The following is a 22,570-nucleotide window of genomic DNA, read 5'->3' as shown; positions in this document are numbered from 1 at the left end:
CCTATTTTAGACGAATCGTTCTATGAAAGATTAAGCTACCGCAGTTAGCCCAATTCCCACCGGATGTAGCCCCAACATGAGCCCGCCCCGGATAGGAGGATTAGTTGAAAGTCAGACAGCTGGTTCTGTACACGATTTTCCGTTTTTGATATTTTGGTCGCAATCTATAGGTAAGATTTCAGATATGTAATCCTTTTGCTCAGAAGTTTTGAACTGGAACATTACACTAACTTACTATTACTTGAAAAGGTTCTGCCATAAATTGCCTAATCTCACTCACAGCTACTAATTGGCGGTTTCTGGTGATGGTATGTTTGTTAGGGATGTTTAGTATGTTGCCTTACTGTCAACAAATAACAACAAATTTCAACGTTGTGAAAAGCTCTTACACGAACGTCTGAATGCTTATGCTTGTACTGTAAAGGCAATGATATGACTAAATCTAGCCGCTTTGTAGCCTAACTTTGTAGCTTGTATAGATTTATCAGTCGCGACATTTGAAGTTATTGCTCGAATGAAGACTGTTTAATGTTACTCAGAAATAAATAATTATGAACGTGTTCTGCATTTTTTCTAAACATGTTAATTGTTTATATATAAGACAAACTGATTGTATTCATTTAATTTTAGACCTTCTGGTTTTACTTTTGTATAAAATTGAGCCAAACGTTTTTTTGAAATAATGACAAAGAATTGTGCTGAACCAATTTACCAAGAACTACACTAGTGTGATGGGTCATTTTTTATCTTGCGACCTTTTTTAATAGCAGCAACTAGGTTAATTGTTGAGCCAATGCTTACTGTACCCAAATTAATGCATGGTTTTAAATCAGGTACATTAACTAGTATTTTGAGCCCTCAATAATTCAAAAGGTTTTTGCTAAATTTTAATAAGTTTTGGTTCAATTATTTTAATAGCAGGTACTGTTAACATCTTCAATTTTCATTCCACTTTAGCCTGTCAAGCCTGGGTCCTTATCCAGCAATCCGTGCGAGTCAATTTCCATCATTGTCGTGTAAAAACATTAACTAGGTTTGGATATTTGAAATTACTTTGTATGATGTGAGATGCTGGAGACATGGCAAAAAGGGAAAGCGAATAGATGTTTCAAATTGAAAGGGTAGCGTAACTAACAATGTGGATGATGCAAAATGGAGATTTGTTCAGCCATCATAAGTTATAGACAACAGCTGGTTGCTATATAGACTGAAACGAAGTACTGCTGTAATACATTGCAAAATTGTTTATACCATAGATAGACAAGGTATTTGGGATTTCAAAGGATACTTTTTCAGGATGGATGCGATGATTCACTTGTTGTCAGAGTTGACTTAGAACTCTACATGTGCAATTATAATAGTCTACTGGTTTACAACATTCATAGGCAAGAAAGTCGTGCAAATTTGAGACCAATGATTTTTTTATTATTGGAAGTTTGCTGTTTTAATGTTTAATCATGCACGGACAGCCCTCATTTGTTTGGACTAATACATACTGGGCCATGTTTTGACACTGAAAAAGTCCGGACTTTGAAAACTACATGTAAGTGCAGTACATTCAACAGTCTCGCACATGTACTCATAGGCTACAATTTAGTACAGCATGCATATACGGTATTTTTTGTTATACCCGCAATAAGGTCCTGTATAGTGACAAGGTGCAATATTAACAGTAGTAATAATAACAAACAAAAATTACAGTACTACATTCTACCGGGAGACTCGTGCGCCGCTTGCGTCGTCTGCCGCGAGAACCACATATGGTTCATAGTTGTCATTCTTTGGAGAGACAAGCCCGCATCAGATAATTTTTCAGAATCTGAGTGTTGTCCAGACATTTGGAAGTTTGGGGAAGTGAAGTCCATAGATAGATGGTTGACTGTAAATTCGAAAGCTGCAGCACACTAAAAAATAAATGGTTTTTTGAGCACAAATGCATAGCATGTAATCAACAGAAATACTTATACCATCAGCATGATGCTAGCCTCAGAAGAGTTCTGTTTGGGATCATATAGCATTGAAGTATAGATTGCTGTTGTAAACAGTCCTATAGTATACTTGTATTTTGTTCTTTGAATATATAATTTACTTGTTAAACTTAAGTGTAACTTGATTATTTAGAAGTTAACTATTCCAATGATGAAATCACCATATAAAGGTGGCCTCAGAAATTTGCAAAACAGAGTTACTGGATCCATTTTTGGTTTACACTTTAAAATCAGTTTTCCTCACACAAGCAAAGAGAAATTTAATTTATTATGCACACATTTCACTCATGCCTAATTATAGCCATAATAGCTTTAAATAATAGTTATCAATTCATTTATCATCGAAAGAATTCAAATCCAACTCTGATTGTATAATTCATAACCCTACTTTCTGTCAATTTATTATCATATCATCTTAACATTCTTCACAACATTATTTAATTAGTGAATATCATTTACTCAGCAACAAGCTCTTTTACAAAAGGCTTAAATATTAATAACTTATTTTTAAAATGTTTGTGCAGTCTTATCATCACTTATTTCACACCTTATTTCACCTGCTGTTTTTGGGAGTTATCTCATCAATTGACTGGACCGGAATGATCAGTTGCCAAGTCATCGGATTCTGGATGCTCTGATATTCTTTTGTTTTTATGAGCGACTTCCTTAACAGCTTATGTAAATTTGATATATTTATTCAACATGCTAATATTAAGGTGATTAAATTTTCCTAGTTAAACAGATTATTTTCTTCAAGTCACTACCACCATCAAACCATAACCACATTTTAAGGTGATGTAAGGGATATTTTTCTACTCGCTTTTTCCAGCTCGTGCAAAAATTCCAACAGTTTCTACACCTTCAGTCGTGAATTGCCTTAAAGACTTGCTAAAAACCATAATAGTTAATTAAATTGTTATTTGTGAAAATAGATTGCTGACAAATTACTTTGTCCATGTTTGATTTAATTCCAATAGGCAAACAATGGTGATTTTCGCGCACAGCTGGTTTTTAGTTTAAACCCATGAAATAGTCTGTAAGGAAGTAATTAAAGGGAAAATGCATGATTGCAAACAGAAAATAACAACTTCTGTGCAATTTGCTCAAAACTCAGGCCAAAGGCAGATTTGCTTCTGTCTTATTTTTCCGATGAGGTGTACGGTATAGGTGCTGCCTGTATACTTTTTACAGCTATTAATACAGTACTCATGTGCTACTAAATACAAATATAGTTTTTATATCTATCAATTTTTAGTTTTTAAAATGATCTTACCCAGGCCTGGTATTCCATAGCGAGTGTGATATGCAGCCAATTAAAAGCGTGTGATATGCAGCCAATTAAAAGCGGCCGCAAGTTAGTTCTAGCAGTCTCTAATTGGGTCCTAGTTTTGTCCCTTGAAATACCTATTAAAAATTTATCAAATATAATCACTTGTTATTTATGGTTTAGAAGAATACTAAGCAGCAGTCTAAGACAAAGTTGATTAAACTCACACAGGTAGGTTAAAGAGACATGCTTTTGTTGGTCTTATTTGTGCAGTGGAACCTCGGTTCTGTGAACGAAACTGTATTTTGATGAAGTTTTTGTTCTCTGTACGAACAAAAACTTGCTTTTGTTTGTACAGAGACATAACATTTTTCAGTTAAAAAAATTTACATAAACTGGGGTTTGTTTTAGGAGCGTGTATTGTATAATCTTGTAAAATAATTGTTTCCTTGCAAATATATTAGCAAGCCTGCTTAGATTCTCCTGCATGACAGAGGCACGTGGCTTCTGTTATTTTAGTTTGATCAAGTTCTGTTGATGTCTAATTTGTGTTGTTGAAAGGTTTTCACTCGAGATCTGAAGGTGGAGTAGCTTTTGTGGTATGGCGGGAGGAGTCGCCCCCGCGGGAGATGGAACTAAGAGTCCTACGAAGATTGCGGCTAACATATTTATCTCCTTCATCGGGTCAGGTGTTCTTGGCTTACCCTATGCTTTTAAAGAGGTCTGTGTGTCTTTTCACTTTTGTTTATTGGACTTCCATGTATTTATATTGTTGGTTTCATACTTTGCATAGAAACATACTGGATGTCATGTCTGCTTAGGTATTCAGTTCACCTGAAGGCTCGCTTTTGAGACCTTAACAGAACTTTGGAGAACTCGTACCTGAGAGTGACTTGCTTGTTAGAAGCTCTTCGCTGAGATGTCGGGTCATATTATTAGTTGACATAGCAATAAAACAAGCCTTCATCAAAATAAAAACCTTCATGATGTTGACCAGTCTTACAATAGAATTTTATTTATATATAGAGAAACTGTACTAGTACTTATGATGGTATGTTATGTATAGTCGCTGTAGAGATCCTAGGGCTTATCCATATTTCCCACTTTGAAGAGGTCTTGATGTATCGTTTACAAGTCGATGGCATTCTACTAACATAACCTCCAAATTCTTGTTGACAACCCCTTTGGAGATACCGCTGACCATGTTTTATGTTCCTTTAGGCTGGTGTGCTAGAAGGTGTAGTGGTTCTGGTGCTGGTCGCCATAATCAGTGTCAAAGCCATGCTCCTCGTCATCGACTGCAAGTATGCTCTCACAGAGAAACCGTCACTAGCCAGTTCCAAAGCTTCAAGAAAATCAAAAAATAGAGGTTGGTATTAGGCGGATTTATATATATATACACGGTGACTGGTACATATAATTAGAGCAGAAGTAATAAGAATATAACTATGACATCTTCCATTCCCTTTATATCGTACAATACACATACAGTGTTTACTAGCCCTAGATATCATATTGTGACCTTTACCCTATAATCATATATCCTCATTATTTTTGCATTTAAGAAACTTTAGTAAACATTATTAACATCTCTTTAATTAGATTTTTCTTTTCAACTTTACATCCAAGTCTCTGACATAATAATCTATGTATTGTTTGGTGAAGGATTCCATTTCAATTTCTCTGGAAGAATCGATCTCCTTTTAGATAATTATATACACATGTTTGCTTACATGAAATGATATTGAGGCTCACTTTTTTTAAGATCGCTGCCTGCTCTTTAAGTGGCCTTCGTTTAAACAGTAAGTTTTTACTCCTTTGCATAAGATGCGCTTGTTTGATGTTCGAACATTCAATGAACGCCATAGTGTTGGTGAGGCTATCTTTGGTTCGGTCCAGTTAATGCTCATTCACATCATAGAAGGGACATTCTCAAGAAAGACTGTTTCCTATCCACTATTGTTATGATATGAAATGTATAAACATTTTATTACACTTTAATATGACAATTTCAAAGATTTGATATGAAAATATATGATTTTTTACTTCTATTTGGATGAGACCACTTATATTTGTCAGGGTCAGCACAAGTGCTTTCACATCATCTTAAGTAAAAACTCGTCATTCACAGCGACTCACATTCAATGAGAAACTTTTGCATTAATTTTACATTTCTTGGCGTTTGCTGATGATATGTTGAGCAGATAAACTTTGGTTAGTCCATAGACATCGATAGAGTTACTCCTTTTTTCAGAAGAGTTAGAAGATCTCATAGATGGGCTACAAGCAGCCGATGATGAGGAAATAATTCCTAAGGTAACTGTCTCAATGTTGTCAGGTATTTGTTTTAAGTTTTCTGTTGTCTTGCTCAATAACCGGTGTCTACTGGTACAACACACTCGGTATGCATGTTCCTAACACTGGGAATATATGCGTGTGTCCTCAGTGTGGTATAATAATATTTTAGACATACAGCCTTGGCTGCTGTTATTAAAGCGTTTCATAACCATTGCCCTGTGTGGCCGGCAAAGCTAAGTCTATTTAGCTGTTGATACATTACACGCACTTAATTTAAGTATTTTCATCATTTAAGGCGTTCTTTGCTTGATCGATAAATTTAAACCTGGAAAAGCAATTACAGTTTTTCATGGAGATATGACCGGAGGTCAGTATCTCACCACCGATGTAGAGCTATCTTGAAATGATGTTAAGTTTCCCCAGCCCACCACCTCATATCTGAGAAACTAATTAACAGCAAGTATTTACTATGTTCTCATTGCGAATGTCCATTCACAATGCGGTTAAACTCCATGATCCTTATGGTGAAATATCTCTTTAGCTTTCGATGTTTGGTTAAGCCTTAAATGGTTATGTTAAATGGGTAGCAACCATGTGGCTATGAATTGTTTGTCGAAAGCTTCATTTCGGAAAAGCACTTGAAATAATTGGCGTATTAAAGTTTTTTCCAATCATGCGCAGTTTTGGTTGGTTAGGCACAACAAAACTGACCATTTGATTGGATAATCTGTTATTAGTAAGTACAATATATACTTTGTTTCTTTATAAATGGTTTAATCAATTGCTCAGATTGTGACGAATGGATTGTACAACTGTAAGAAATAAAATAACTGAAACGGCATCAATTTTCTGTGTTAGCCTCCGACCTGTATGACGTTACAAAAAGAAATATGCACACTCGTGGAGGCTTCAGTTTAGTTACCGTTGGCCAACTCCTAATATTCCTAATATTCATTCAAGAGATCAATGTGTTGCCAACTCTTAACAATTTTTTTCTTAAGAGATCAAAGTGTGCCATTCAACAGTTGAGGCGAAATACGCTGAATTGTTAGAGTAATGGAACTGAATGCTTACGGTATAGTGATTAATGTTACACAATATGTAGTGCTATGAAACTCCAAACAATAGGAGAGTTTTTCATGATTGTAAAACTTTACAGGGTAGCCTTCTAGGTCAGAAGGTGGTTAAGAAAAGGGGAGCGACATGTCACAATAAAAAATCTACAACAAAACACTCCCTTTCAGATGGGACAATCAAAATACCACAAAAATTTGTCTATGTATATATATACAGTCAAACATGGATAACTCGAACTTCACGGGACCGAGCAAAAGTGTTCGAATTATCAGAGCATTCAAGTTATCAGAGCACTGTCACAAGTCCATATATTTACTTATTTATTAGTAGATACATGTACATATACAAACTATAATATAAATCAAAAGCACAAATGGCTTGTTTCAAATTAAATGCTTCTAATGTAAAGTTTAAAACGTTTTCATGAAAAAGTATAGAGATTTTTCTATCACTTGAGATTGGTTTGTTGTTTGAGGTGATGTTATTGCCAGGACGTTTTTCAGATTGACATTGGCAAAACTTGATCGTTGTTGAAATGCTCAAAAGAAAAGACAGTTTTTTCTCTTGGGGTTTTACCCACGATCAATTTTGCCGTTTTTTCTTGAAGTTTATGCAGATTACCTTACTTTACCTGGGATTCGTTAAGAGCAACACTCCGAGGCAGTTCAATTAGAAGTTTTACGAGGTTTTACGGTACATTCTATATCACTCACGCTTTTTTAATAGATACTTATTGAATGTACACACGTATTCTGTGTTTAGGTCAAACGATGAATAGTTTTTTGTAGCTCAGACAACGTATACGTTTAATTACAACATTTTTTAAGACGTTTAAAACATTCAACATTCCGACGTTGATTCAACACGGAATCAACGTCGGAAAACTATTCATCACGGGCTAGCCGAGTCACGCACTCAAGGATTTTCGCCACGCACATACAAAACAACATGCGATTTTTGTTTTGTATGTGCGTGGCGAAAATTCTTGCGCGCGTGACCCGGTTAGCCCGTGCTATTCATCGTATCGCAGTATAAATCAAATTTCACCAAACTTTTAGAAAAGTCGTTGACAAAAATGTTTTGCCGATGGTGGTAATAACGACGCTTATGAATTACGAAAAGATGAAGTTTACCTCTATGACTTTGAATAAAGTGATTTTCTAAAGCGAAAACAACCGTTTCGGTAGCTATTGGGCAAAAAAACAGTTCGAATTAACAGTGTTGAGTTCGAGTTATCTATAGCAATTTATCATTACGTGGGAACGGACCAAAGGAAATGTTCGAATTAACCATGTGTTCGAGCTATCCATGGACGAGTTATCCATGTTTGACTGTATATATATATATATATATACCCACAACTATGTTGAGACTCCACACTTTAGCACATGACTGGATGTGCTTCATATTAGAACATGTTTAGACATACATATATATTTAATTTATTACATAATTAAATTGATGTTCTTCTAGGGATTCCCCGACAGAAAATTGTTGATTCTTTCAAGATCTTTGTTGATATTTGTTTAAATTGCTGGTTTTAGTAACGTTGATGTTAAGTATACATTGTGTGTATTTCATTTCTGGAATTTGAATAATTAAATTTTCAGTGGTATGATATTATTACGGTGCGTTGGTTTTATTACCATTTTCATATCAGCTGCATAATTGATTAAAAATAGATGTTTGATGATTTTGTAATAACCGAGTATATTGTGTCACTAGTGTAAGCAACTGAACACGAATTAGAGCATCATGGAGAAAGTCTTGCAATGCCTCTGCCAGTTGATGAGTCTATGTAAAATTCAAATCAGTGTTTGTACTTGACAGAACACTAATTTAAATTTTATGTAATGTTTTCTATTCCTTCAGAATAGATTCTGAAGCCTGCACTGTTGTATTTATTAGAACAGATTAATATTCTATTCTGCTGCATTCAATATTCAGTTTTCAGAGTAATATTGTATCCGGTGTCTGCCAGTACAATACACTCGGTGTGCATGTTCCTAACACTGAGAATATCTGCATATGTCTTTGGTATGATAATATCTTAGCCATACAGATTGACACATCAAATACTAGCTTATACTGATACTAAACACCATGACACATAAAATCTCTACTTAAACCGAACTCCAAATATTGCTGTTTACATTGAACTTGTCTGCAAGGGCAAATATATAGGTAATTGAAATAGGAGCTGCAGGTCTTCTGCAGTACTGGTCTGCTGCTACTTATAACTAGAGGCCTAATTGGCTGCTTCCTTTCTTGCTTGGCTGCTAGGCTTAAGGATGACGTCGTTACTGCGAACATGGCAGAGCTTTTTGCGATGTCTAGTATTGCGCATGCCTCCGTGAGGTTGCTTTGTTGTAGTTGTGTGCAGGGATTTCAATGATACAATTTTATAAAGCTGGTGAAGCACTCAGCCGCAGCTGTGTAATCAGTGTTCGCCACATTTTACTGCAATATAAAAGGGGGAGAAATAATTATTTTACCCCTCGCACCTTTCCTTACAACCAACTTCTGGTAAATCTACGTGCACCTTTCCTTACAACCAACTTCTGGTAAATCTACGTGCACCTTTCCTTACAACCAACTTCTGGTAAATCTACGTGCACCTTTCCTTACAACCAACTTCTGGTAAATCTACGTGTACCTTTCCTTACAACCAACTTCTGGTAAATCTACGCGCACCTTTCCTTACAACCAACTTCTGGTAAATCTACATGCACCTTTCCTTACAACCAACTTCTGGTAAATCTACGTGTACCTTTCCTTACAACCAACTTCTGGTAAATCTACGTGTAATCACTTATCCATCCTCCTTCCCTACACTCAGGCAGTAACAGCTGACAATGGTCTTTAAACTCATACAGTAGATGATCTATCTCTATTACCTTTTAATAATTTTGAGTTTTAGGTAAAAGTACCTTTAAATATCATAACACTCGGGTTAGAAGGAGCAGTTAGTTAAATATTTTGAATGACCTTGTTGTGACCTTTACCTGTATTTTAGGCTCTATGGGGCTCTGATCTCAGCTATGGCGATGTTGGCTTTCACGCTTTCGGTAATTTTGGGCAGCTTCTCGTGGAATGGGCAATTATTCTCTCCCAAACAGGTTTGTTCTTGGGTCACTTGTGGGCATTGAGTTACTCCTTGTAAAATAGAGTTATTACATACAGTTGTAAGGATCATTGGTAGATTGAAGATAAGGTGGGATATGCTGATAGCAATGCCGAGATGAGAATTTACAGTCCAATTCAGGTTAGATAAACTGATCAGAGCTCTCTTTCAGTTGAAGATTGTGTATAATAATAATGATGAAATCTACTTATCACATTTGCTACATCACTAAAATTGCTTAGTCTTCTTTCCTTTTTTAACAAAGACTTTTACTTCGATCATCGGGTACATGATTTATCATAAACTGTGTCATAACATTACTAAATCATTCGATCAATAATTATATTCTGTTAAGAGAGGATTATGATTGACATCCCTCAAGCGCCAACATATTGGACTATGTTATTTCCTCTACATCTATCAATTCATTCTTTGTTTCACTTACACTCTATATCTGACGTCATTGAATATGATGTCGTTGAAGTTATCAGCTCATATGTTGAAACCATAGGAGTATATCCATTTTAGGTTTGAGCAGCCATATGTACATGCACAGCGTTTAGATACTACAAAGTAGTGTAGCTATAATGGAAAGCCATTATGGAGTCACTTAGTAATGTCACGAGATGTAATCATAGAGTTTAGGCTGGCAGTTATGTAACTTCAACACTGTCCTTCTGTTGTAGGCTTTTGTTGCGCTTACCTCCTTTTCATCTCTACTAACCTCAGCAACTACATACAAGTACATCAGTAAGTTTTATCTATGTTTCCAGATTGTAACATTGTTTCTATCTGATGTTCTAGATGCTCATTGTTTTCTCTCAAGATGACCTTGGCCTATAGGGGAAGTTCATCTGATGCTGCCTGCTACTTTTACTTGATGTTTATGGGTTCCTCCAATCCTTTTTAGTTTTTTTTATTAAGCTTTATGGGCATTTGTTCTTGTAGTAACATTGATAGAGATAATAGTATCCTAATGGTTATACGTCGAACCTGGGTGATCGGCCATCATTCGTTCAGATGTGTTAGTTGAGCACCGGTTTGTTCAATAACTGAAACCATTTTCCAATTAGAAACCATAATAAGTACTTATCGCAACAGGAAAGAGACCTGGAATATTAAAAGAACGTGTATCTTACTTCAAACCCATTATTAAGGGCTAAAGCAACACAAAAAAGTAGATAACTTGCAAAAATACTTGAACAAACTGTGTACATCTTACTCCGCTAATGGTGTTAGTAAAATAGATGCTTACCAAATAATTTTGAAGGGTCAAGGAATGCATTCGGCTCGATTCAGCTCATTTCGTTCTCATTCGGTGTTCTTCGACTTGAATAGGCTAATTGGAGCACTAAAAATTTCTACGATTTCAGATGCATTTGCTACTCAAATTCATTGGTTGAGCACTAAATTGTTGAGTAAGGAGCAGGTTGAGCACTGAGGTTCCGCTATAGTTTTCTGTGTGGGAGACAATAAGCCAATTATTACAAGTGGTTGTGGAATTAAGTTTTTTTATTAATATAATGTGCAGTTCATTTTTCTTTCAGAAATTATTGGCTACTCGCACTGATTCCTTTGGAATTTTGTCTCTGCCTCATAGGCAACCTCAAACGTCTCGCTTTCACCAGTCTCTTTGCCCAAATATCAAACCTAATGGCATTTGGAGTCGTCTTCTGGTTTGACTTTGATGAGTTCCATAAAGTTAAAGCGTGAGTATAACTTTTACATTCTATTTTTCAAACCACTTGATATGTAGATAGTACAACAGTCGGTGATTGGATAAAGCCTAGCAAGATAGTCATTGATTGGATAAAACCTTGTAAGATAGAGCAAGATGATTGGCCATTAGCTTCAGTCTTGCGTGATAAACAGTCATTGCCTAGAGTCTGGTGAGACAGCCAGTTATTGGTTAACCCATTCAGTTGTGTGAAGCTAATTGGCTAAACTGGTACGATGAAATTTTGGATCGTCTCTTCAAAAGGCAAGCCTTAACTGCTCTGCTTTAGAATGCTCTGCTCAGCTGTTAAGAGTTTCCTTTAGCACGTGCTCAATAGTTGTTCGTATGCTGCCAGTTGCTGTCAGACTATTCTGCTATTTCCTGTAACATTAGACTATGATACACATTTATGTTAACTTCATTGTTTCATCATATTCTATTGTTATAGAAATATCCCACTTAAGGAATGGTCATGGGAGGGTTTACCATTCTTTCTCTGCGTCGCTATATACTGCTATGAGGTTAGTTCTATGCCTGCTATATGCTACAAAAGTGCTGTCTGTGTTTGCTGTGAAATCATAAAGCTGAGACTACATACAGTGGAACCTCGGTTCTCGAACATAATCCGTTTCAGAAGGTTGTTCAAAAACCGAGCTGTTCGAGATCGGAAACATTTTTCCCGTTAGAATTGATGTATGTAAATTTTAATTCGTTCCAAGCCTAGAAAACAACTTCGGTAAAGTATTAAAGTGTTCTTCTAACATCTTACATCATAAACTGTATTGTATACTACCTACTACAAATAAAAACAGGTAGATATAGATCGTGTTTGATTTTAATAAGAGATTTTCTATGATGATGGAAAAAGAGAACAAAAAGTAAACATTTTGTACGCATTGCTCTTAAAACATCGAAAACATTAAAGGTTAAGATATAATACCAAAAATTGCAGAAATTGATAATGAAACAGCAAAAAATGCAAAACATCAGTTACATCAAAAATCGTATGGAAGCAAATATAAACAGCAATGGCACGTTTACTTCACATCTTTGTTTTTTTATCGTACTTATAGTCGAATCCGCCATGCCAAACTCAGCTAACACAGATATACGCACACCAAGTTCATATTTAGCTATCAATTCCTTTTTAAATTCAATATATTTGCGAACACCTTTTCGTTTTTCATCAGCATCGTTCTTCGTTTTTGTAGTCGTAGTAACGAATGTTTTCATGCTGTTTCCGGAACTGTTCCAAGCGTTTAATTCCAATGCGCATGCTCCGGTTTGGTCGAGAGCCAAATTTATGTTCGAGATGTGAGACCAACAAATCTCAAATCTTTTGGTCGAAAGCTGATTTGGTCGAGAACCGACGCGTTTGACAACCAAGGTTCCACTGTATATCGATAAAACGACTGCGGCTTCTTACACTGACACTAGACAGAGTCGACGAATCGAAAAATAGATTGGCAGCTGGGAGTTGATGTCTTTTTTAGATTTTTAATTATTGTAATCAAAGGATCATCAGCGCATTGATTATCGATTTGTATCATCAATAAGCTATTATTGATTATTGCATTCGCATGTCCTCAAAACTTTCGATAGAAAAAAATTTGAGTTTATAAAATGAGTCGTCACAGAAAAAGAACTTCAGCTGTCAATAGATTTAACTCGTTGCTTACTATGAGTCACATAGTGGGGCTCAGTACAGTATTTGCATATGGCTAAGATCCGCGTGGTGCGACTTAAATAAACTCTATACAAATTGTTTTTGATCCATGTGTAATTAATTAGTTTATCGTGTTCATACTTAAATGAAAGGAAACAATTTTCTGCATGTGTTGAGCCAATAGAAAACTTGTTTACAGACCAACCTAAGCTGAGTTTCGCTTTTTAAAAACGTTAATTTTTCATCACAATTTCTTCTGAATTACTCGCCGTGTCAAACCCATTGCATCTACCAAGGCTTTACTGGTTGTAAATAAATTAACTTCTGATCATCATCTATTGCATAATAGTCCTAGAAACAGTGAATATTTTATTTCTAACAATAATCATAATAACGTTATAAGCTACAGTAACAGTGATAACTCTTATGACTCAGAATATGTTCCAGTTGTTACTCATAGTAGGGAAGGCCAAACAACGGTCCAAGATCATTCTGCAACACATTTTCAGATTTGTTTTCATAGCATTAGCTAATGTAAAATTTGATGCTGATTAAAATGGTACCAACTAGAAATCATAATTAGAAGTCTGTTGTAAAATATATGCATAGCTATTTTCACAATTTTCACAAACCTCTAATTTAATGCCACCTCTATTTGAATGCCACCAATATGTGACCGCCATTATAGAGAAAGGTTTGAAAAATAGAACACCATGGCATTCGATTAGATGTTTTACGGTATAAATATATCAAAGGCTTGTTCATGCATATTTTAGTTAACATTTATGACAACTCATAACCACCATTATCAAATATTAGGTTCACTGAATGTTTAATTATATTACAGAAAAAAAACATTAATTGGATAGCAGAAGATTTAATCGGCTGATAATAAGCACGAAATATTTTGCAAACAGTTTTAGTTGGCACCAGCGCTTTCTGCATATATGTTACAGGCAGTAGTGTTTTTGTACATGTGCAAATAGCAGTTGGCATGACAACGTGTTGCTTGAAAGGAAATACAAAATAGAATGACCTTGCTGTAGAAAGAAATATAATGGAATTAGAACTTTTCTACTTGTGAATCAACTTTTTTGCCAATCCCAGATGTGATGTAGACCAACATTTTATCGCGGTGTGTAGCCACTGCTTCCTGCATGCTGTCTGCGTGTATAATTAAAGGTCAATAGAACAGCATCTTCTTACAATCATTTCACTTAAGAATATTTACATTCAATAGGTTCTGATATTGAATACAGCGAGGTCTTCTATCACTCGCTTGTTAGAATAAAATGTGAGAACCTGGTTTAGTTCCTTGACACTAGCGTTTGTTTTTATAAATCTGAACGGACATCGAATGTAGTCAGGAAAACAGAGGGTGTAGGCTTAGCTTCTACTTACACAGCTTTCTCACAGTTTTCTTTTAATGGCGCTGCTTCAAACCATATGTAATGCTAAGTTAAATAAGCCCTTGATATGGTTTTGCAAACTACAGTAAAATGATGACACAAGTTCCATCAGCTCGTCTATGAAATGAGATTGAAAGCCTTATGCTAGAACTGAAAAGTTCATGTTATTACTAGAACAAGGAAAAATTGAAATACACACTTCCAGTTTTTCTTCTAATTTCCTCCAAGGCTGCTTATTAACAACCTGGTGAGAAATATTCTGTTTCAACCAATTATTGAATAGCCAAACATTACATTTTTATTCATGGTTCATAGATTTATCTCATCTCTCAGAATATAAATTCTATAAACTTGTTAGCATTGTATGCTTACAAATCAGGTCTTTAAGCTATCAGTATCAGTATTGCTATTACGATATAATAGATACATTTTGACTGCAACGATTAACCTTCTTGCTAATTTATAGCTTTTAGGGTTTGAGCAAGTTTATCTTGTTTTTGAACTCGTCTTGTTTTTGTCATCACTCAACGTCTATTGTGATTCCATAGTACTATTCGTGTGTGTGATTGGTATCCATCGGTTTTTTTTGCCATCGTCGATTCGTCTGCACGTGCGCTCGTTTGCGGAAACGCCGCCATATTTGTAAACAAGCAATCGTCATTCTCGTTCACTTTACGTTATTGAATAGTATTTTTGGTGTTATTGCAATAATATATCGAGATTCTCTGGAAAAAATTGTTCTGCATCACTATACAACATTTTGAACAACAGCGTCATTCACGAAATTTGATTGCAGAATCTTTGTGTTTTCAACAGTAAAAGTCGTCTACGAAGATGGTAGACCACGATAGAATGACGTCACAAAAAATGAAGGATAGTTACAGTTGGGATGAACAAATCGTTTTGGACAATACGAATAATATATATCAGTTGAAGCAGGCCGATACGATCACCTGGCATGAATTGGTAGGGCACTAAGCATGTGATTGAATCTTGCAGGGGGCTGGGATGATACTTTCTTTAGAAGCATCATTACACAAGGATATCAGAAACAAATTCCAATGGTAACATCTACTCTTTCGCTCATCTAATCTGCTTCGTCTTCTTAGTTGTTGAGGGTAGCATTTTATAGACTGTTTAAAATTTTACAGAAAACTGGTTTTATTATTTATGGCTCATGCAAAAAATGCTAAAAAGCCATTACTTGGGTGGCTGTATGGGCGGCATTCACGTCTGTTTACTAAATTAGTGCAGCCTTAGTAACACTAACAATAGTCCATTATAGACTTGGATGAAGTCATATCTTCCCATGTGTTTTTCTGTCATCACTATGGGCTCAGGTTATCATCTGAATTGCTAAGATCATTTTTGTCCATCCTTCAACGAATCGTTTATCAATAATCATTTTCCAGCATATGAGTATTGAGTATTAGTTAACGGAATATTTCTCATTACCTTGATCTTAACTCACCCAGTCATTAGTTAGTAGTAGCTACAAAAGTTAACTATCGAGGAGTTGCCTCTCCTTTTATTACAGTAATCCCGTATTCACATTTATATTGGCTACTGAAAATCAATAAATAGAACCTCTATGGCCTTTTCATCGGAGTCGAATGTTTTCATATACCGGTAATATTTCATATATTCTGTTGTATTGTAGCTACTTCCTCACTGTGATTGCTCTAGTCACCCTTCTATACGCTACATTCGGGGCCTGTGGCTACTTAGTGAGTACTATAAACTGATTTAATTATTCTCTCTATTATCCAATACATTCATCACTTGAAACTTGATTGCCTTGCGAGTAGGTGTCTTGTTTTGGCTACTTGTGGAATTATCTTCTATGTAAGACTATGTAAATCGCTTCGAATGTAGCTCATAAAATGATAGAATTTATGATAATCGCTGAGATCATAGAATGATCTCAGCGATTATATGGTCAAATAGATAAGCATGTACTTAAATTTTGTTATCCACCTGTGATTAAGCTCTATATAAGTTGTATTAAGATTTACAGCTCATCTTATGGTTAGAGACGGCAGACTCATTTGTCTTCTCACTCTTTTCCAGTCATTCGGAAGAGATACTAAAGATATAATTACCCTAAATCTTCCAAAACCAGAAGGAGGGGGCGTTGACTTCAGCACGATCGTCACTTCCTGCCTTTGTCTGTCCTTATTTTTCACATATCCTATCATGATGTTTCCTGTCTCTTCCATCATAGACAGGAAAGTGGGCATTACTCCTGAGACACCAAAAAAGCTCCTATCGGTATGCCAAGCAGTTTCAACTATTCTTTTGCCAAACTTTCTAATTTTTTGGGAGCCAAGAGTATTTGTTATTCTGTCAAATATATTATAATTCGTTTGCTTCTTAGCTTTAAACTTAACCTTCTGATGAGTCTGTGTACGATCCACCGACGAGCAGCTTTCTATTATAGCCTCTCGTAGTATCACTCATATTACTACATTAACTGCTGTCGACAGACACTGTGCTTGTTATTGTAAAGATAAATTTCTACTTAAGACCTATAACAAAAATTTCTTTGCAGCGTAGATTTTTCTGTATAAAAGGTTGATTGAAATTGTCATTGAAGGTGTGCGTACTACGTAATTTAATGATGATCACCGTAATCATGAACCATAAACCAAGTAAAAGTGATAAACACAGAGGAAAGCTGTGGATACAAGTCAAAAGTACCACAGTAATTAAATGAAAAGCTACTTCTTCGTGTACTTTTTTCTTTTTGAAAGACCAAAGGGGTGGGTTTGGGAAGATCATGGAATTAGTCTATTTACATGCATTTTACTCTTTGTATGACGTAAAATCCCTTTAACGTAAACGTTCTTGGAATGGATTATTTACGCTGTAAGGGCGTCTACTGTGCTATGCACAGACTGCCTTAAGTGTTCAGTTGATATAAACGCTGTTGTATGATGTCACTCATGTCACATGACTCGATGCCACAGCTGCCGGCTTTTACCCACAATTCACCATAATCCTTGATGACATCAGCAGACACACGTATATTTGCTATGGTTAGCTGGCATTGCTGACTCTGCATGACATAGTTACATATTTTTTTTCAGATATTAATCAGAGCGGTGATGGTCGTCATCACTGGTGTCGTGGTGCTGATAATTCCCAACTTTGGCAACTTGATGGCCTTAATTGGTGCCACCTGCTGCATTTGGTTGGCTTTTATACTTCCAGCTGTATTTCATATGAAGATTTGTGCAAGGTATGCATAATCAAGGCATGATAACTCTGCATGAATAACTTTATAGTTTCTATAATTGGTAGCTTTATGCCTTGTCAGTAATTCTCAGATGCACTGTGACTAGAGCATGTAAAATTTTTTGTCCTTTTTTTATCAGTGTTCAATTTAGATAAGAACAGTCTGCCAAGTTTTAAAATGTTTCACCAAAGAAGATAGTTTTTGTTAGTTCCAAAATGCCGATGTTCACTGATACATTGAATTAATTTTGTTTGGCAGAGTTATAACTTAGAATCTATGGGTAGGTTTGTTGAGTTTTTATTATTTTCGCAATAGCTATCGTTTCATTCGCCTAACTGGCAATTCTATACAGTGGAACCTTGGTTTTCGAACGACTCGCAGTTCGAACAAATCGGAGTCTGAACAAATAATTCGAAAAATTCTTGCTTCGTAGTTCGAACAAAAATCAGAGTTCGAATGCCGGTACGACGTGTGAGTGCGTACGTGAGGGTGGGATGCTGAGCGGCGTACGGGTGTAGATTGCTTTCTCCGTGACCAACTATTGTCGTTTCGTTCAACTGCAACATTTCGTCGAACTCCACCACCCCGATAAAGCTGCAGCCACCAGAGTCATCAATGACTTTAACCACACTATCATGAACCACTTCCAAAAAGTGCTAAAAAGAAGTCAGAAGCAAGTGTCATTGGATAGATATTTTAAGAGAAAAGAACATCCTATAGCCGAGTAAAAAATCCTATTCATAATTCTTTTCTTTATCTTTTTTTTATATTTTTACACGTTCATGTTAGCGTAATCTTTCGTATGGAAGATTACGACAACGCGAATGTACGATTAGCCTGGGTTACATTTATGTTAATGTTATTTGTGTCTTTGCCATTTTGCTTAACATTTTCTGAGATATACATTGCTTTTTATGTGTTGGTCAGCATTTTAATGTGCAATTTCATGCATAAAATAATGTATAAAATACTAAAAAGGTAAACATTCAGGGTGTTGGAACGGATTAAAACTTATATATATTAATTCTAATGAGAAAACCTGTTTCAGATCTCAAACAACTCGGTTTTCGACCAACCTTCTGGAACGGATTGTGTTCGAGAACCGAGGTTCCACTGTATATTTTGGATATGTTATAGTTATTAGCTAAACCATTCACAAGCAATTTTTTGTGTTCTTATCTTAGCATTGCTATTCTGTTTGGTGCCTTTCCATGAAATGCTTTTGACTCTACATGATACTAGTATCGTGGCAGTATAGTGGACCATAAGAGGTCATCAGGTATGGCGATAAAAACGCAGAGAAAAAGCACATGTACAAATACTCGTAAATCCATGAAGGTGGATAATTAGCAAAAGCGGCGGCACATGGCTGTTGAGCCCCATGATGTGAGTCCGAATCACGCATGATGCATATTTTTTCCAACCTTTAACCATGACTCTGGAACATAGTCACCGACAGCTCTTATTATAGTAAATATTATAGGAGTGTCATGATTGCTGTTCTATCTATTGCTTGTAGAACGATAACAACATTTGACAAAGCAATAGACTACATTATTATAGGAATGGGCATAGTTGGGTAAGTACTGCTACTTCCGCATGTATGTCCTTGAGTTGTCAAGCATATCTATTCTCTCTTTCATCTGTGCCGATGAATGTGTCAGAGTTGTCTTATCACTCTAAACTTACAGTCCAGGTCGGACAATAGAGTCAACAAGTTGGAAATTTGTGGGTGCTAAAAATGAATCGCATCGATTTGGTTAAACTAACTTGATTGAAGAGACAAGAAGCGATCAAATGACAGTTATCGTTTAGGAGTGTAGAAAGCAAAAAGATACTAAACTAAGGGTTCTGCATATATGTGCATAAATATGAGTCTACTCAAATAGAATTATGCTATGTTATGAATTATGCTAACTTAATTTCAACAGCTATAACTTGAGTTATGAGCATGCGGCTCGTAGCCTTTCACTCTCTTTTTGGTCTCTTTTCTACTACTATAACAAGGTGAGCATGTTCCAAGTCAGATGAATTATCACTATTACTGTAGCTTACGGCTTTATTATTACCGTTAAAAATAAGTAGTCACTGTTACGGTACTAGCGCTATTACTATATAGGCGATCATCAGAAGTATATTGATTTACAACTAGTGAAATCTCCATAGCTGTAATACGCCTTACATGGCTGGTCATCGCGAAGAAAAAATTTGCTATAAAAAATGATGGCTTTTGAAATTGAAACTTAGCTCAGGTTGGGCTATAAACATACATGTATTTTCCATTGGCTCAAAGCAGACAGATGATTGTTTTCTTTCATTTAAGAGCAGATGCAACAAGCTAATTAATCATTTATTCACTAATCAGAAATGTGTTGTGTGAAGCCTACATAAGCAGCACCAACACGGCTCTTTGCTGTATACACATTCACTGCGCTGAGTTGCATGACCCGGTTCGCAGAACGCAATGAGTTAATTGTCTTTAGCAACTTTTTGCTGTGATGGTGGGTATGGCGGATTACTTGTTATAGGGTCGGCTTATGTGAGAATTTTTATAAAACTCGCCTTTTTAGGACTGTTTTTCTATGGTCGCCTTATACGCGAGAATAATTATTTTGAGGCTACAATAATTGCTTGGTGTGTTTATAACTGTTCATAAAACTATTGCATAAAACAAGTAAGTCGCTTGTTTGTTCAACTAAGTTATAAAATGATTATAGGTCGTGTTTGACTTTACATAATTCTTAAACCATACCACTGAGTTTATGTTGATGCCGCAATCGTTATGAACCATCCTAAACATCATCTCCAAGACAAATGTAAGCCTTCAACAAGTGCAAAGTTTACCCAACTCAGCAACCCAACCGAGTGCTTCCTAGCTATATAAACTCATGAGTCTCTACACGAGCAGGCTAGAAGTATTTATTTCATTTTATCTGCATGGCCGTTTTGTGCACTTTTAGATCCTATGTGCTCTGAGAAAATCTATGGTCTCGTTTGATTAAACGAATACAATGAATATTCCGATATTTTTATTGCAGTTTGCAATAATCAATAATCAATGCAACTTGATAATTTTAATGAATATTCATATGTGTTGATAATTGTAAGTTTTTATCATAATACGATGAGTTTATTGCTTACCTCTAGTCATAGCGGTGAGTAGTCATACACATGTATGTTGTCATAGCTGACTGCCTTGAAATATTGGTGTCAATTTACTAGGTGTCGTCATTTTCATCAGTTTCAAGTGATTGCATTCGAAAACTAGAGATATTATTTGACAGTTTGTTCACTGTGACCTCGTATTCTGGCACTCACATTGTTAGATTACATAACTGCAGAGGTAGAATATATAATCTTTGCATTTATTTTTATATTTATTTGTGTATTTATTTTTTGTATTTGTATTGATATTTACTAATGATAAACGCTGAATTTTAGAACGATCGTTGGCCTTATAGACACTATGCGCCGAATGAGTGGAAATATTGATTCAACTGAAAAAACAGCAACTCCAATGGTATGTTTAAACCCGAATGGTTGTTCTACGACACCATCACTTCCATTAAGCTTCACCGAGGAAGTTCTCGCTGCCACGCTCGGCAAAGCAGTCAGCAATATAACTTCCGCCTTAAATCCTTAAGTTTATCTTTGGCTATAAACTGTCATGGTGCTGTCTCAGTTCATATCCAGTCTGCGTTTTGCATCGATCTTGTTTTAAAGTTTGTAAGAATGGGACCTATTATGGAGTTGTTTTATCACTTTTATACACTTCAATGTATACTGTAGTGCGCTCAATTGTAAGAGTACACGACTTTTGTTGTTAGTGGTGGACAACTCTTACAGGGTGTTTACAACCGATCTCTTGTTTTTTTTCATTGCCGTTGTAAAACGTAATCTCATATCTTCCCTTTTTTGATGAACAGACAAGCTAGAATTTTATGTGAAGTTTACTCAAGTTGGCGAGTTTCCTGTGCTTTAATCCAAAAAATATTTATTAAACTAGACACCCACCCCATCCCATATCCTCTCATGCTCAGTGAAATGCTTCCATGAAGGTTTCTAATTGTTTGTGGTCATGATTACTACCTGGTCAGAGTGCAACTTCAGTAAAAAGTAATTCTCTACTGAGTGATTTTATATTTATACAGTGTATATTATATATTTACTGCTAATAATAAAGGGCCGAGGACGCCATGAACGGTTCATGTTTGTCTTCAGTGAGTCTGTGCTTGATGGTGGCTGCAGACGCTTGATTCTCCGGCACTCCTGTTAACATTACTATTGTTTATCATGATATTCTGATGTGATGCTGTTGAAGGTGCCACCGGATATTTATCTGTAAGTAGTGTGGAGTGACCAGGTGTTCTTTTCCTTACTGGTGGTCTGCTGCTCCTTCGTGGCTTCACGCAAATTCATAATCTGGGGTCATCTTCATAGTGACTGACATTTTCACCAGTAAAGAGATTTCCTAGCATATGAGAATTGAGTATTAATTACTGGGATATTTCTCCTGACCTTCATCTGACCTTACCCAGTCATTAGTCAAATACAGACTTTTGTATCTACCCAACATAAAAACTAGTTTGACTATTGCTCTTAATAGTCATACTAGAGACACAAGCTTAACTCATCGGGCGATGTTACATGAACTATGATTGACTGCTAACCTTCCGCTTCCGTCTCCGCATTCTCAAGTGAGATGGCTTAATAAGGAAGACCTCATTGTGTGCGTCTCATTAATGACACCTGAAACCCTTCTGAAAAAATTGGAAAGCAGAGTTAG

At 35.9% G+C, this 22,570-nt stretch overlaps 1 protein-coding gene across 1 annotated transcript; it reads left to right on the top strand.

Moving 5' to 3' along the window:
- Positions 1-109: 109 nt before the first annotated feature.
- Positions 110-21,990, top strand: LOC137405867 (uncharacterized). The gene is made up of 14 exons (XM_068092302.1): positions 110-170; positions 3,817-3,976; positions 4,477-4,624; positions 5,510-5,571; positions 9,647-9,749; positions 10,441-10,504; positions 11,302-11,463; positions 11,920-11,992; positions 15,546-15,610; positions 16,207-16,273; positions 16,617-16,817; positions 17,636-17,787; positions 19,304-19,363; positions 21,226-21,990. Exons 2-14 carry the CDS (start codon positions 3,857-3,859, stop codon positions 21,425-21,427), a joined length of 1,479 nt encoding a protein of 492 aa, XP_067948403.1. The 5' UTR covers positions 110-170; positions 3,817-3,856; the 3' UTR covers positions 21,428-21,990.
- Positions 21,991-22,570: the final 580 nt, after the last annotated feature.

Source organism: Watersipora subatra, chromosome 10, assembly GCF_963576615.1.
Source record: "Watersipora subatra chromosome 10, tzWatSuba1.1, whole genome shotgun sequence".
Taxonomy (NCBI): domain Eukaryota; kingdom Metazoa; phylum Bryozoa; class Gymnolaemata; order Cheilostomatida; family Watersiporidae; genus Watersipora; species Watersipora subatra.
This window is presented reverse-complemented; position numbering and strand designations above follow the sequence as displayed.